We start from the raw sequence: 16,832 nt of genomic DNA on the forward strand, positions 1-16,832 counted from the left end.
GTTCACTCGGGGAAAGCGGCACGGCCACGGCTCCTTGGTCACTGGCTCCGACAAAATGAAAGAAGAAGTGGAAGGATGCAAGCCATGCTCAGGTTGCAGAACTTCCTTTTTCTCTATTACAGCTCTCATTTTAGTTTGTGTCACCGTGCGCTAGGGCAGCTGGCGGAGCCACAGCCTTGAGCCATCATGATTAATTCAAACTTACTTGCTCCAACACCGCCAGGCTCCACTGCAGGTTAGGGTTTCACAGGTCAGGAGTGCTTGAACGGCAGCCTCAGCGGCATTAGCGCACGACATGCTCGTGAACTCTCTCGGCGCACTGTGGTATGAATATTGATTGTACTGTGCATGTATATTTCAGTGTGTGTGTGTGTGTAAATGTCCAGACAGCGGTTGACTGGTCTACTCAAGTCTGAAGTGCAGCGGCTGCTGCATTATATTAATTTATTAATTCCTGGATGTCAATGGAGCCTGAGACCGTCCACCCCATCTTGCTACTTTCTAAATCGAGGATACTTACAATAGGAAGTGAGGAAGGGGGGATTTTACGAGCATTAAAAGGGGATCTAATGGTACACGCACGCACGCACGCACGCACGACACATGCATCTGCTCACAGCGTGGGTGACAGCTGGGGTTGGAAACGAGACGTCTGTATCCAGAGATCCGGTGAAAGGCTGCTCAAGGCGAGACATGGGCCATAGTTGTAGTCACCACAAACACACACACACGCAGGCACTCACACGCACACACACTCGTTCCAAACAGCGTGAAAACTGAGATGCAAAGCGTTCTTCCATCCTCTGCCCCGCCCACTCCAGGCTCCACAGCCTGCTCAGCTTCTCTGACTCGACACTTGAGATTTGGTGATGCTCCAGATTCTAAAAACAGCAACAGTCAACAGTCAGATGAACAAAATGCCACAACAAACCATATTTCATGATTTAGTTGAGGCGGTTCTATAAATTAGGATTGGACCGTACATAAATTTGACCGCCTCTGCCCTGTTGTCTCACGAACTAAGAGAGCTCATATTACAGGCTTTATAAAATAGTGTTTTTTTTCCATCTTGAACTCTAGTCAAGCAACCTGACAAGAGCGATTGTCACTCGAGAAAACAGCATACTTAGCCCTTTGTTAACAGAGACTGCATGCTCACAGTCCAAAGACATGCTGGTTAGGCAAATGTAAACTCTCTTCAAAAAAGAGAAGGAGAATAACATGTTGGAGACTGAGGAGTGGAAGACTGTGGCTCTTGCTTTTCTTTCAGAGAGTCTGTTGTTTAACTTGGGAACAGGTAGCCGTGGCGTGCCCAGCCAGATCTGCTAAATCCATTAGAGGGCATTCACTCAGAAAAAAAAGAAAGAGAAGGAGGGGCCTGCTCCTCGATGGCGAGATAGAGAGGAAAAATAACAACTGTTGACAGCCGAGCTGTGGCACCACGCTAGGCTGCTTTGAACAGCCCCGTCCTGCAGAAAACACTGGTTTCCTATTTTACGGCGGCGGCAGCTGAGTGTTCCTGCCTCCTGTGTGTGTGTGTGTGTTTTTGAGGCTTTGAGTCTTACGCACAGCAGATTATGGGGGTGCGATGCCAGATAATAATGTGGCTGAGACTGCGCGGAGCCCTTCGAGTCGGCCCTGCCTGTCGGTGCGGTCGCACGGAGATGATGTCAGCGGCGTGCGTGCACATTTTAAAATCCCACAGACAGACAGGTGGACGCGGGATTGTTTTTTTAGATTTCTTTTTTCTTTTCATGTATGTTTCTACTCCGTCTTTCACTCCACCGGCCATCTGCTCGATGCTGTTTTTCCCTCTTTTAGCCTTCACCTCTCTGTCCATTACCCAGCAGCCTGTGTTTTTTTTCCGGGGTAAACATACGTGTAGAGCAGCGCATGTCAAGACGGCAGATGATGTCATGGGCCGACGGCTCATTGACAAAGACAGATTGCAGCCCTGCCGTCCGTTCATCATTATAACCTCTCACTGACGCCCGGCTGAAGCGAATGAAAAAACAATAACAAAAACCGCAAATACACATATACATACACGTACACGTACACACACGCAGAGCGTGCACACCCCCTTTGGACAGTTTTCAACCCGCCGTGACTCTTTGTTCCCCCAAGAGACGGCCTTTAATCTGAAGCAAACTGAACTCACTCCTCATAATCAACCATTTTTTTTTCTCTTTGCTCTGTCACCAAATCTACTTTTTCCCCACTTTGTTCTTTTCCAGCTCTCCACAGTTTGTTCAATAGTCGCGCGACGACCCTTGTTCTGTGGCTTGGTGTCGTCATAGTCGTTGTCTCCGAGGGCTGTGACTCGGCCGTCAAAGGGTTTCCTTTTCGTCATCGCACCCCTTCATTGTTTCTCGTACTCCATCCTGTAAACATCTCTCCTCTCCTCTCTCTGTTTTCCCTCGCTCCACGACGAGGCGCTTGCATGTCCCTCGTGACGCAAGCAGAACGTCAGCAGAGACAGAAAGAGGCGCGTGTCCAGACTGCGCTCAGTCACAGCAGCTCGGCTCGCTCTTTTGTTCGAGGCTGCAGCAACTGTCTGCAGCAGCCGTCTAGACCGCAAGTAGAGGTTTCTGACCACGCAGACATGGGCTGGGGGGAAGGCGGTATCAGTATCCCTCGCCTTTTCCCAGCGGAGCTGTAGGCTTTATTAATCTCCTCTTCTCGGGGGTCTCATAAACTTCCGTAAGAAGTCAGGGAGCAGAGAGGCTGCTTGGATGGAAGACTGCAAGAGGTGTTATGCAGAAATGCTTGGGTAAAACGAAAATAATTCCAGTCTTTTTTTGAAGGGCTCCTCTTTTGAGAGGAAACTGAAAGAAACATAATAAATCTTTGCATTATTATCCTCGTTAAAGCTGTATATTTTCTGTTTGTAAAAATGAAGGCGATTGAGTCAGTAAATATTACATTACCTCGGGGAATTATAGTTTGTCAGAAGGAGCCTTTACACGAACTTATTACTGCGCATAGAGGAGCAGTCAGCCTTTGCATTGGTCTGTTGGGGGGGTCAGTCCCAATACTGTTCCAACCTGCGTGAACATCCTGCAGCTGGCAGGCAGGCTTTCAGGCACACTGGCCTCCACTCCAAAGGTAGAAGACATTCCTCATGTTAACTGTCCTGATTATACGTGCACGAGTGGAGCGATTGACCGGAATGTCTCGTCAGCAAAGGCAGTGTTGGTCTGCTACTGGTCGTTTGCCCCACACATCTACCTCTTTGTACTCAACACAGTCTGAAGAAGCACAGGTGGGCAATATCCTCATGATTTCTTAGAGTCTAGCCACCCTTTGGTCTCCTGCTGGGCTACGGAAAGAAAGGACTTCATGGTTTCCCTCATAGCAGGATACTTTGCTTAATAAATGGCCCTTTGCAAATATGGCAGGAACCTGCAATAAATTGGTCTCATTTTTTTTTTTTTTTTTTTTTAGCGTAATCCAAATATTTGCAGACCTTGTCAGGGTAAAAGGTACATCTATCTTTTTAGAGTTTAGAGAGGTTGTGCAAGTTAAATTTGCCAGAACCGTCCACAGTGTCTCTCCTGGATTTTGTTGTCGTACTACAGTACATGTGCCATATCTGGGTCAAATACCTCGTCATAATATTAAGTGGTGTTTGCTTTAATGTTGTGGGAAAACCAGATGTGGAGTTTTAGGCAGGATAACCGAGAAAGCGTTAAAATAATTTTTGGGATAGCCTTTTGAATTCTTGCCTTTCTTGGCTGTCAATGTTCCATCTGATGACACACTGCTGGAGCACTGAGCAGGTTAACTGTTTTTTCTTTTCCCACTAGTGGAATGATGCATACCTTTATGGACGCTTACATCATGTGTGTCTGCACACGATTACATCCAGTGTAAATCTGATAAGGCTGATTTCACATTAGCATACGAAGGACATTATTGTACATTTGTGCTTGAGAGTTTTTGAAAAGTAGAGATTTTGAAATGTAGGTGTCTCTATTTAAGTTTTTTCTTTAAGTCTTCCATAAATGCTACAGACATTTAGCATTTTCCCATGCATTCCATGCATTTGTGAGACTGTTGAATGTATATTTGTGTGTGTGAGTCTATAAGCATTTGCTATCAAGGAAAAGGAGGACTTGAATCTTTGAGCTGAGTTGCTCTCTTTAATCTGATTTCTCCTGGGATCTCGTTGCTAAAATGATTTGGACACTTAAACTGTTATCGCCCTGGCAAATTGCATCTGTTATCCTTTAGATAAATGTAATTTATGATTGTTGTTGTTTGAAACGATGTGGATTCTGGACAGGATCTGTTTGTTCATGCCCTCTAAAAATATTCCCGCTGGAAAAGTGTTTGTGCTGATTATTTTCAAGATGCTTGAATAAAAAAAATAAAAAATCTGCAAGAAAAAAAAATGTCTGTCTGACATCTTTCTCTCCTTTTCTTTTGCACAGGTTTAGCAGAATCCAGTCATGCTGTTAACAAGTAAAAGGTCAAGACGGAGGGCTTGGGTCAGCAGACCCAGTGTGTGTTCGAGTCCATGGCAACAGAAGTCACTCTTTAATATCTGCCTCGTCCTTGTCCTCACTCAGTCTTCATTGGTTCACGGAGCACTGGAACTCCAGCTGGATGAAGGGCAGCCGGCAGGGACAATAGTTGGTGACATTAGTGCCGGCTTGCCGCCAGGGGAAACTTCATCTCTCTACTTCATCTCGGACCATGAGGGCACAGGCGTCGGCAGCGACCTCATCATCGACGAAACCACAGGCATCATTACCACTGCACGCCGTCTTGACCGCGAGGAAAGGGACCACTACAACTTCATCGCAGTGACGATGACCGGAATCACAATTGAAGTATCGATCACTGTCAATGATATCAACGACCACGCACCCGAATTCCCCAAAAAGAAAGTTGTCCTTAAAATCCCGGAGCACACAGCAGTGGGGACTGGCTTCTCCCTGGAGCCTGCGACGGATGCAGACAAGGACCAACTGACTACCCAAGGCTACAACATACGAGAAGGCAATGTAGGCCAGGTGTTCAGACTGGAGACCAAGAGGGGTAACAACAAGGTGCTATACCTCGACCTGGTGGTCCATGGAGTGCTGGACAGGGAGAAACGTTCATCCTACACCCTGGTCATTGAGGCTTTTGACGGGGGTTCTCCCAAAAGAGCTGGATCCATGACCGTAGAGGTGACAGTGACGGACATCAACGATCATGCGCCGCTTTTCAACCAGAGCAGATACCATGCCATCATCTCTGAAAGTCTACCGCAAGGCAGCAGCATCTTGCAGGTTTGCACAAGTGTTACTCTTAAGTGTTTGGTTAGCTGTCAATCTGTTCTGGAGTCATTTTTAATCTCACTGCCTTCATCTTCACAGGTGTTTGCCTCGGATGAGGACGAAGGAGACAACGGCCTGGTCCTGTATGAGATCAACCGCCGTCAGAGCGACCCAGACCGCTACTTTGTTATGGATATGAAGTCTGGAGTTATTACTCTGAACAGGCCCCTGGATTATGAACTGAAGAGGGTCCATGAACTGGTGGTCCAGGCCAGGGATAATGCCAGCCACCCTGAGGTATTTCCAATCTAGTTTGAATGAATATGAGTTAAAGAATGAGAGCAATAACAGTTAAAAGTCCTGTGTTTCTCTTTTAGCACATTATCCTGGTTTACTGCACTTTGACATAATGTTCATGTTTAAAGCAACTCTAGAAAATCTTAAGAAAATTCAGTTTGTTTACGTGACAATCATAAAATAATTGGAATGAATCTCCTGCTTTATCGTGACTCATTACCCATTTGCCATTATCCATAGGTGACCAATGCGTTTGTGACTATTCACGTTCGTGACTACAATGACAACCAGCCGACCATGACCATCATCTTCCTCAGCGAGGATGGCTCCCCCAGAATCTCTGAGGGAGCCCAACCAGGCCAGTACGTCGCTCGAATCTCAGTCACCGACCCAGATTATGGCGAGTACGCCAATGTGAACGTGTCTCTGGAAGGGGGTGATGGGAAGTTTGCCCTTACCACTAAAGACAGCATCATCTACCTGATATACGTTGATCAGATGTTGGACCGAGAGGAACGGGATTCGTACGACCTCAGGGTCATGGCTACAGACTCCGGCTCGCCTCCGCTCAGAGCTGAGTCTTCCTTCACCATTTTGGTGACGGACGTCAACGACAACCCTCCCCTCTTTGACCAGGAGTCCTACAGGCAGACCATACCTGAGGTTGTCTACCCAGGCTCCTTTGTTCTGCAAGTTACAGCCAGAGACAAGGACCACGGGCCAAATGGGGACATCCGTTACCGCCTTCTCAAGGGCAAGAACTCTGACTGGTTCTCCATCCATCCCGACACGGGTATCATTACCACGGCGATGGCCCTGGACTTTGAGTCAGAACCGGCACCGAGCATCACCGTGGTAGCAACAGATAGTGGCCACCCGCCACTGTCATCAACGGCGAAGGTGGACATTGTGCTGCAAGATGTCAACGACAACACACCCGTTTTTTCCAGCAATGTCTACAATGCCTCCATCAAGGAGAACACACCAGCCGGGACCTGCTTCTTGGAGGTAAAACACAAGCTGATGATGTTTTCGCTCAAACCTTTGCCTACTTTTTCCTGCCAGACCCTCTTTCTGCTAGTCTCTGTTGTGCTGCGTAATTGGTTTCTTTTCATCCTGCATTGCGTTTTTCAACCCTGAGTGTGCCCACCACAACAATACTGTCCTACTTATTCAGCAAGATCTAGTATTCACAAGTACCAAGTGTTCCCTTTTGAGAGTCTGCCTCCACAGTAGCAGTCTAATCTTTAAATCACTTCAAACAAGTCTGGAAATCCAAGCATAAGACTTGTGTTAATGTGTGAAAAGGAAGGTGCGAGTGAAAGTGTTGACAGATTGCTAGTTGATTCCTACATTCTGGGCAACGAGAGGAGGATGGAAACAATAATCTTGCTAATTTGGTTCAGTCAGAGGTTTGACAAAGGAAGGAGAAAAGACAGGGAGGGCCATCTGTCCACATTCCGGTGAGCGATGGTGAGATTTGCTCCCTTCGCTGATATGTCCTTTCTCTCACCCCGTAGGGTTGCCATAGTAACCTAAACATCACTGCCGAGTGAACACTAACTGGAGGCCTGGCCTGGTTGTCTATCTTTAATCTTGCTTCCAGCAGCTCTTACATATACAGTAGATATCTCTTGAGGAAGAAAATAAATGATGGACAACTGACTGTTGACTTTCAATAAGAAATCAACTTGTTATCCTGGAATTGACCAAAGTGACCAGGGAGATTTTAGTTAATTCATTCCTTATCACACATACCCCTTTGGACCCTCATTCCAGTGGTTGCCACAGTTGCAATCAACTGTTGCCTGTGCATTCTAATCCTAGGCGGCAGTTATCCTGGCACTTTGTGAAGGTATCACACAGTGCCAGACATCATGGGTGGCTTCCCAGTGTGCCAGAGTGAGCGAACAAGGCTTGATATGCTCATTAAGGCACGTTCCTCAAGGCTGGCCCTGGCCGAGCCAAGATTTCTCCGGGCGAGAGTCTTCACACAGGGGCTGCCTTTTGCAGAATAAGAGTAGTTTGAGTGAACTTTTTCTATCTTTTCCTTTGAGCCAGTGTAAAACGTGGCTCCTCAGGTAGTCCACACTCACACAAATGATTGTGGACGTAATATATTGCCAATGGATGCTGTTTCAGATTTGTTCTGCGTTTTTTTTGGTCGTCTCGCCAGCCAGCCAACTGTCTGTCTGGATTTTGGGAGCATTTGGTATTGTACTCTAGTCAAGACTGTGGCGTAAAACTGAAGGACCAGGTCAGGTGGTTCAGTTCTCTGGCACGGTTGCTGGTTCTGGAGTTGTGTCACGTCCCTAATGTAGGTCAAACAAAAGCAAAACGTTCTCAGAATTGTACCAATATTTACCAGTTGATAACAATCACTATTACCAGTCTGGCTGGCTCTGTTTAAAATGTGCACGCTTTGTGTAAAATAGTGGTTAGAAAAGGGGAAATGCATTATCCGTAAATATTTTAGTGAGTTGTAGACAAGACTCATAAGGTGGGTTGTAGTTTATTAGAACTAGTCCTTCCGAAACAACTTCCACTGCTCTTGTGACCCTTTACTTACACGTGTTACTTACACGTTCATGCGCACACAATAATACATGCCCTGGAAGCGAAGCGTAGGAAGTTTCTTATCAGTTTGGGCACCACCGTAATCTGTAATGTGCTGCACTGTTTATGTAGCTGCGACACAAAAGAGTTATTTATTTCTTGGTTTCCTTGCCTTCCTCTTACCCGCTTCCTTGAAGTATTTCCCAGGCTGGGGGAGGTTCAACTGCTTCAGAATGCGCCTGTGTATTTGCACATTCCTTTGATTCAGGTTCATATCCTGACAAGGTGGAGATCATGAGAACTGTGTGAACTGTGACCAATGAACACAAGTGACAAGCATCTTTCTGGGAAGAATTAATGTTTTACATGGGACAATCCCTCAACTACCTGGTCTGTGAATGTTCATTTTAATCAGTCGCAACATCTCTTAGCTGCTTGGATCCACATCAGGGACTTTTTTCACCAGCTTTTTTTTTTCTTTTTCTTGTGGGGGTTGTAATCTGTCTTCAGAGTCTAAGCTGTTTTCTCTGTTGTGTGTGTGTGTGTTTTTCAAAGTGGCTTTCAAATCCATTGACATGCTGCCTTTACAGCATCACCTGACCGCTGGGAAGCCTCTGCGGATCTCACATGCTGTTTCCAAGACTTGAATCTAGTGCTGTCAGGCACTTTCTGGGTTTCCATTAGCCTGTTTGTATGCTGCACAAATTGCATATTAAACATATCTGGTGAATATAAAATCAAATGTCAATCAGCACAGGAAACAACAATAGAAAACAAAAGCGATTTGCAAACTGATGGGGGTAACTTGCATGATTCCAGACTTCACTCAAGAAACAAAGCAATTTAAAGCAATTAAATGTGTATTTGCAGCTTATGTTTCTCTTCTGCTGTGGTAGAGGTCACATCTTGAAAATGCTGCTCAACTTGTTGTTAATCTCTGTTAGTTACAGTTAGTAGTGGATCAAAACAAACAACTTTTTTCTTTTCCAGAATCTCCAAAAATGTACCCAACAATTGCTAATATTTTTTGAATGACAATTGACAAATCATTTACTGGGTGCGCGAAAGTCAAACCTAATCTAAAACAATGGAAACAAACAATGGAAAACAACAACTTATCAAGAGAGGAAGCTCAAGTTTGGAGGCCTGCACGGCTATAATTCACTTCCAGCAGGTGAAGCGTCTCCTCTCTGATGTTCAGCATGTGGTTTTCTGGTCAAGGCCGTTAAACTCCATTCAATCAGACTGACAGATGTGCTCAGTGAGCAGATGTAAAAAGGCAGGGGGAACTGCTTCTTTGCATGTGTGCAGCAGGGTGAATCTACTGGACTCTCACTGGGTAGAGTGCACTTTGACAAGCAGCATGGACAAAATGAAATGAAACTTGACCCTTTTAATAAAGCAATAGTTGTTTATTTAAACACCAGCCCTCTTCATAAGGATACCATTACATCCAATAAAGATCTTTGTACCGCAACCCGAATAATTTGCCTGTATGCCAGCTCCACACTGAGCGATTTTTGGCCGTACCAGATGAAAAACAACCACTGAGAGAAAAATGGGTGACATCTTTGGTCTTGGCTCTGGAACAATGGCTCGCACTGTGAAACACTGACAGTAGCCAAAGACAAAAAATTCTGAAAACATCAGCCTGACCAGCTAATAGAAATGTGAACCTGGTTCTAAACCCAAACAAACCAGATGGTTGGCATGTGTGGGTGCGGATAAGGAGCTTTTCCTTTTTACCCATGTTCCACTTCCATTGCTTCACCCCCCCGCCCCCCCCCCACACACACACAGGCAAGTGTGAGCGCTTCATTTGCGTTCGCTTGAATTTCATTTCTTTCAGTGTGTTGCTGTGGTGTAGAAGATGGATGGCGTACGCTGATGACAAACTTGTTCTCGCGCCCCAACATCAATTGTGAATTGCATTCCACCGTGCGATCACACAGCAAGCTTCCTGTCACACCCAGGTTTCCTCCATTCATGTCGTGCTGTGTTACGTACTTGCGGCAGGCTTGGGTTCGAATGCCACAGTGCGTGGACACACTTGGCGGTGTGATTTTGTTATCGTACCGTTCAAATGTTTTCTTTCCACAGTGAACAACGTGCTGACTAAGCCACCTGGTGGCCACATAAACTGGAGGTTTTTATTTAGCGACGGCGTGAGGATGGTTTGATTGATGAAGTGTGAGCACGCATGAGAAGGCAGGGCAGGTTTCATTTGACGGATGGAGTTGGCCCCTCTGAACTTCCCGCAGAGTCGCTTGGATAAACACAACACGTCTGGCCGTCCGGCTGTAATCAGCCTGTTTGTCCAACGCCTCAGACCCTCCCGCCTTAAAGCTATATACAGCTGTGCCGGAGAGACTGATCATATTTAGCTGGAACAACAAATTAAGACTAATTACATTTGCTAAACCAGTAGAGGCGACACGACACGCTGAAACCAGGAAGGTGCTTCCTGTTGGAGAGGGCAGCGCTAACCTCAGTGTCAAGCACAAACCCAGCTACTTTGACCATTTTATGTTCTCCGACAACCAAGAATCACAGCGCCCTCTAGTTTTTATGATGCTTGCAAATGCGGTGCCTCGATGTCTCCACTCCTTCCTCCCCCCACCTCCTCACTACTCTCGTTGGGCGGCAGCTGCAGCCAGTCGCTCTGTGCAAAGAGCCTTGACTCTTGTGCTTGTGAGTTTTAATGAATCTGTCACTTTGCTTAATTCGTTTGGGTCAAAGGGTGAGTGAGGAGAGGCGGCAGGTTGCGCCGCTGCCTGTCACCATGGGCTGCCGCCGCAGCGAGACAAGTGATGGGCGGCGGCAGGTGGTCGGGGTCCAGGCTCAGTCGGACTCCGAAGGGTTCAGAAAAATTTGGTGGATCCAACAGCTGGGTCACACCATCTTCCTCAGGCACCGTGTGTGTGTGTATGTGTTTCTCTCTTCATGCCGGCTCATGGATCTTTCAGCTGCCAGTGATGTTGAAAGGATGCATGTGAGCAGGGATCAGTATGGCGTGTCTGCTATGCAAGTTATTGTCACGGGATCCGTCATTGTGAAACGCAAACCCGTCACCCGTTTGCTACTGTGGACGCTGTTTGGTAATAATATAACCGTATTCGGCTCATCCTCGATGAAAGCTGGTCAAGTTTTCGGCGTGCTTGCAAAATCTGGGTTGAAGGTATCGGCTGTGTGGTGATTCATGACACACAGCAACTCATTTTCAGCTCTATTAGCAGTGTAACCGGAGATATGGCCACACTTTGGCCCGCTGGGCTTCTTTAAACGTCTTCAAGATCTGTTGGAAAGTTGTCTTTTTTATGTGAAAGTGCCCAGTATTTGTTTTTCTTGCCCAGTGGGAGATCGACATTGATATTTATTGTTTTAAGAGAAAAGTCTCGAGACTCAAGACGTGGATGGATGGCTTTAAGAACTTGATAGGGCACTCCCATGCAGTGGCATCTCAAACTCCACACTATATTCATTTTTTAGTCCTCTCTCTTTCTCAGCGCTGCGGTCAGGTACACGGGCCGCTTGTCTTGCCTTGCACATGAGTGATTTCGGACCGGGACGGCTGATTGCTTCTACGTCCAGTAACCGCAGGCCTTGGCACGGCCACCTCCACTCAAACCATGAAGTTTATATCACATTATTACAAATATTTCTTACAGGGTTTTGAGCTTTTCTTGGCGGCAGCGCTGGCTCGCAGCTCCGATTGTGCTGATTTCTTTTTTTCCACCGCAGAGCTTTCAGAACAATTCACTTTCAAAATGCTCAGTGCTCTTATCAGACAGATTTCTCCTTTCTGCCAAGGCATTGTTTCATCCCGTTGTTGAACGTTGGACTCCGATCCTGCCCGGGGCAAATCGCTCTTCTGTCTTTCTCTTCGCCTTCAGAAGCCGGTTAACTGTTGTCATATGCCGGTGTTTTAAACCTATCAGCATTCGTTCATGTGTGATCTGACCGCCTCTAGCCTGTGTGGACGGGACGGCCTCACGCCTCATTTGCTCTGATACTAGGTACCATATGGCAGTGAGGGGGTTTCTTCTCCAGTCCGACTGGCTAGTGTTTGGCTCTTTACCTCAGCTGAGTGCCGGTATCTCTCTTTTGAAATGCTTTCCATACAGTTTTCTCTAGTCTTGTTGGGTTTTACCCATTGTGACTCCCGCTGCGATATCTCCTCTGTTTGTTTAAAAGAAATCAAGCTAATTATGGTGTACCAATCACTGAAAGGGTTTTGTTTCCTTGCGCTGTACGTCTTGTTGCAGTACACTTTCTCTGAACCTTGAACCAAACACCATTTTTGTCTCCAACCTTTTCTAGAAGTCATTAAACAAATGTAGTAGTTTGAAAAACTAAGCCACACACACTCCATCACAGTTTAGTGGGGAAAGAGTCATATTTCTGATTATTTCCTATTAGAAACCATGAAACCCTGAGATATCTGAGCCCATCTGTAGAAAAATGCTTATCTCAAGGACACAGGTAGAAGGAAAGGCATTATAAATTCTTGCAAAAATAATTTTAACTCGAACTTTCAGTTTTTATAATAAAACAAATACAATTCTCTTGTGTTCAGATGTGCCGTAAACTAGAAATGTTTCTTTTTAAATCTCTTAACTGACAAGGACTCAGTGAGCCTCAGTTGAGACACAATGGAGACACAAACGTGGAGCACAGCGATATGAAACGGCTGCACACACAACATCCTGAATGGATAAAGAGAGAGAGAGAAAAAACCTGAACAAAAAAGACACAAATGCCGCCTTTTCCATTCAGCTTATCGCTCTGTTCCAGCTCTCCTGGTCTTCTTCTGCACCGTTTCCTCCGTGAACCTGTCTGCTCTCCAGACGACTTGTCTGCTCCTTCCATTTAGTCTCAACTGTCTCATCTGGCGCTGCTGCCCATCCTCACCGAGGACCGACGCGTTTTGTGTGATGTGTGGCAGAAGCCTCAGGATCATTTTGGTCCCACTAATCTAATTTAATGACACGGCGGTCTAAGTTGGTGTAAATTAGTGTCCTTCATCTAGAATGTGTTTTCTTTGGGAGAGGCAGTGCAGTCCGGGACAGCAGGTGGTCAATAAGTTAGGGGTGAAGGGTGGTGAAAGATCTCGTTTCCCAGTGTATCACGTTCTGTCATTACGCCGTCCAGACATTTGAAGTTGTGGTTGGGTGTTGCCTCAGACATTCCTGTCAGAGATCTTTCTTCAACTTTTTTTAATTTTATTTTTGTTATGGCTTTTGTCTGGCCATCCCTGGACCGGACAGTTGGTTGTTGCTTGTGTGCCAAAGGTTTGTTCTGTAAGATTTATATTTAGGCCGGCCCTTCGTGTCTTTCCCAGCTCTTCAAACACTATGATTTCCGTTTACAATCCAAAGACGGAGCAGCTACAGACAATTGTTCTCCAAAACGAATCAATTCTTTAATGGTGGCTGTTGTTTCCACTGTGTTGTGGTGGCAAAAGTGCTGTTGTGGACATGTGAAGGCCCACTGAGATGCATTAAGGAAGTGTAGAGGGATGTGGGAAGTCTTTTATATTTTTTTTAACCATTAAAACACATCAAGCCCTGGACTTATATGGTCGTGTAAGATTTTCACGTTATTGAGCCTCTGCTCGCTCACTGTCCCACTTTCTCTTCCTTCTCACCTCACCAGACACCCAAACGTGAGGAGTTGCAGAGTGGGACACATCAGCACTGGAGATTTAGTGTTGCATTCACGGTGCCAAAAGACACAGTATTAAACAATGCTTACTAATCCTGCCCACTTTATGAGATCACAGATATGGTGGCGAATCACAAAAAGCGCTTCATATTCAATATGGTCCACATGACGTCTCTTGGTCCCTCTACGTCCCCCCAGATTCCTTCTCGTCATGTGCGCACCTCATTTTTGTCTGTTCAGCTTTTCATTTCTCCTTAGTTCTCACAATGAAACGTCCCTTTCAAAACCTGAAAGCAACACCGCAAGCAGTGAATATATAGTTTCCACTCTCCCAAAGTGGAACAGTTGAAGAGAATTTCTTTCTTTTTTTTACCCAGCTGCCAACTCAGACTGCTGTTGCTGCCCTTTTGTCCACTTTGTGTCTAGTTACACCGAATCTAGCGGGGCGTGAAGCAGCCATCGAGGCTAACGCACACGCTACTCACATGTTTACAGATATAAGAAGTGTACGCGATGTGAAATCCTGGCGATGTGGATCAAAGTAATGAAAACCACAGAGGCTGCAGGCTTACTGTTATTTCCACTGTGGCCCTTAGGCGAATGGGAGTTTGCATGTGTGTTTGTGGTCGCTGGCTGCGGTCGGCCCTGGCTGGATCGGACGTGGCCGCAGAAGTGGAAACAACTCGGCTGTTTGCACCGGCAGCCGGTGCGACTTGTTTTGCGATGAGCTGTGCAAAGCGCTGCGGCCACAGAGGCAACGCGACAGCAACGGATTAATGAGCCACGACAACGGACAGACGAGAGGTGACTGGACAAGGAGGGATAGAAAAGTCAGAGAAAAACATTTTGTGTGATTTTCCTCAATCCCAACTTCCTTCTGGACTCGTTGAACTCACTTATGCAAGACAAGTAAAGCATTGATTTAATGGGAAGGCTTGAGCTGGGTTTTTCTTCCACTTCAATTTGACAAGCAGCTGAATGTGGGCTTTTATTTATTTTTTTCTTTGGGAGCCTCCACTCTGCTTATTAGAGTCATATCCATCCTCCCTCCAAGGTCTAATTTGTTTCAACATTCACTGCAAATTTTTATATCCCTCCACTGACATTAGTACTAATAATACACCTTTAAAAAAGGCCCTACAGTTTGCCCTTCATCAATATTGGCGCACAGTGTTTCTCCAGCCTCATTGCTTTTCGAGACATTCTCGAGAAGGCGTGTGGGTTGCACTGGTCACTTCCAACGTCAAGCTACTTCAATCTGCGCCGGGGTGGTCTGTCCTTTTCTAAACAAACAACAGTCTAACTTATTATTAAGCAGAAGGAATTCTCCCCTCTGCCCAGTCACTTTGCCTCGCGGCATCTCCAGGCTGCAATCTCAACTGAAAGTCTTTTCCCTTCTGTTGGTGTGTGCCGTGCGCTCCGATCTTGCATTAGGTGTTTTTGTTGGAGGCTCTCGAGGACCCCGGGATGAATATCTCTGACATGAAACAGTAGTCGCCCTGTGTTGTTTTAACCTCACACTGAGTGCGTTTACAGGCGTTTGGCCTCAGGCATAGGTGTTTGGCCGGGGGCCTTGGGTAAATCACATGCGTTTCGTTTGGCTGTTGTTAGCAATTTGACTTCTGGTGTAAGGATGTGTCAGATTTGATGTCAATTTAGGAGGACCAACACTTTTGGTGCATGTGGCCCAAATTCAACCTTGTGGCTTTGGATCAGATTTATGTGGCCTAACACACCCCAGTGTGCAGTGAACAGTTTTCGTCTTTATGCTGCTTGCGCACTTAAAACTATGTCCGAGAGAGAGAGAGAGAGAGCGAGAGAGAGAGAGAGAGAGAGAGAGAGAGAGAGAGCGAGAGAGAGACAGAGACAGAGATAGGTGTGTGTTACTCCAACAGCTCTTACTGTCTGTCACGGCCACTTTGAAACATTGGCTGCCTTTAGATTAAGACGTTTCGACCGCTGTCAGGATGAAATTAATGAACAGCAGAAGGACGTCCCGACAGTGGTTTTCAAAATGTCAACATCTGGTGACGTTCATGGCAGTTCTGTGCTGTCGCATCACTGCTTGACTCTGCACACACACACAGACTTGACTCAAGTCGGTTTGCTGGAAATGGAAACAGCAACAAGACGTCCCACCCTTTTTTCCCCCTTTCAAGAAACAAGGAAATGTTGATTAAAGCAGCGCTTTGATCAACACTAAGAGTTTTTTTCACAATGAATTTCCCCTCATCTACTGAACTGTCTGGATCTATTAATACATCTCTAGTAAGTAGCACTGATCGGAAGTGATCTCAGCCAACCACAACATAAGCCTCCATGTGGATTACACAGAGCAAGATATTGTAAAAGGATTCTGATTAGAGCTGCGTTGACTGCCTTAATGATGCAGGGTCCTGCTCCGTCAGTGACGCCTCTGTATTTAGAGGCGCTGAACTCTTGGCTGATGCTGCGTTGGGAATAAATTAAGGAATATGATGAATAAATGAATGAATAATCAAGATCCAAGGGCTAAATTAATGCTTACAAACTGAGGGAAATACACTGGGGAGTCACAAGCCTGCACACATGTGAATGGAAATCCCTGCAAACACCTGATGGACTGTTGAGAATTTTTCCTGCCTGGAGAGCCGGATCTGGTGCCGGATACGAGGGCCTGTGCAAATCCATTGACGGGGACGTTTCCCTTTGTTCAGCCTTTGTTTCTCTGTTCGGAGGAATGCTTCCATCTCGGGTGGATGGAGAAGCTGGGAACAAAGGAAATGCAGTGCAATGAGTTGTGCTGCACGGTCAATGTTTTCTGATGGAGCAAGTGATGAAGATTATACCTTATATAGTCTGATGTGGGATGATAAAATGTTAAGGCTGTCTGGTTCCTGCATGTTTCTTTGATTACATACAATTTTGATGTCACCTGGGTTTAAACACGTCCGGATATCAGATATGCAATATGCAAAAACACGTGGAATGTTTGGGACCCACCGTCTTCCTGATAGTGTTACCACATGCGCAAATTAAAAGGGAATTTCCAAAGTGCTCCTCATT

The 16,832-nt window shown here is 46.0% G+C and overlaps 1 protein-coding gene across 1 annotated transcript in view; it reads left to right on the forward strand.

The window, feature by feature from the left end:
- The window catches only part of dchs1b (dachsous cadherin-related 1b), a 74,479-nt gene that overhangs the window by 8,680 nt on the left and 48,967 nt on the right, over nucleotides 1–16,832 (forward strand). The window contains exons 2-4 of the mRNA XM_076032157.1: nucleotides 4,437–5,282; nucleotides 5,370–5,567; nucleotides 5,808–6,575. Of these exons, the coding sequence (XP_075888272.1) occupies nucleotides 4,455–5,282; nucleotides 5,370–5,567; nucleotides 5,808–6,575 (1,794 nt within the window). The 5' untranslated portion in view covers nucleotides 4,437–4,454. The remainder of the gene's footprint in view (nucleotides 1–4,436; nucleotides 5,283–5,369; nucleotides 5,568–5,807; nucleotides 6,576–16,832) is intronic.

The sequence above is a fragment of the Nelusetta ayraudi genome, unplaced genomic scaffold, assembly GCF_046127955.1.
Source record: "Nelusetta ayraudi isolate G7.1 ecotype Tasmania unplaced genomic scaffold, CSIRO-AGI_Nayr_v1 ptg000033l, whole genome shotgun sequence".
NCBI classification, from domain to species: Eukaryota; Metazoa; Chordata; class Actinopteri; order Tetraodontiformes; family Monacanthidae; genus Nelusetta; species Nelusetta ayraudi.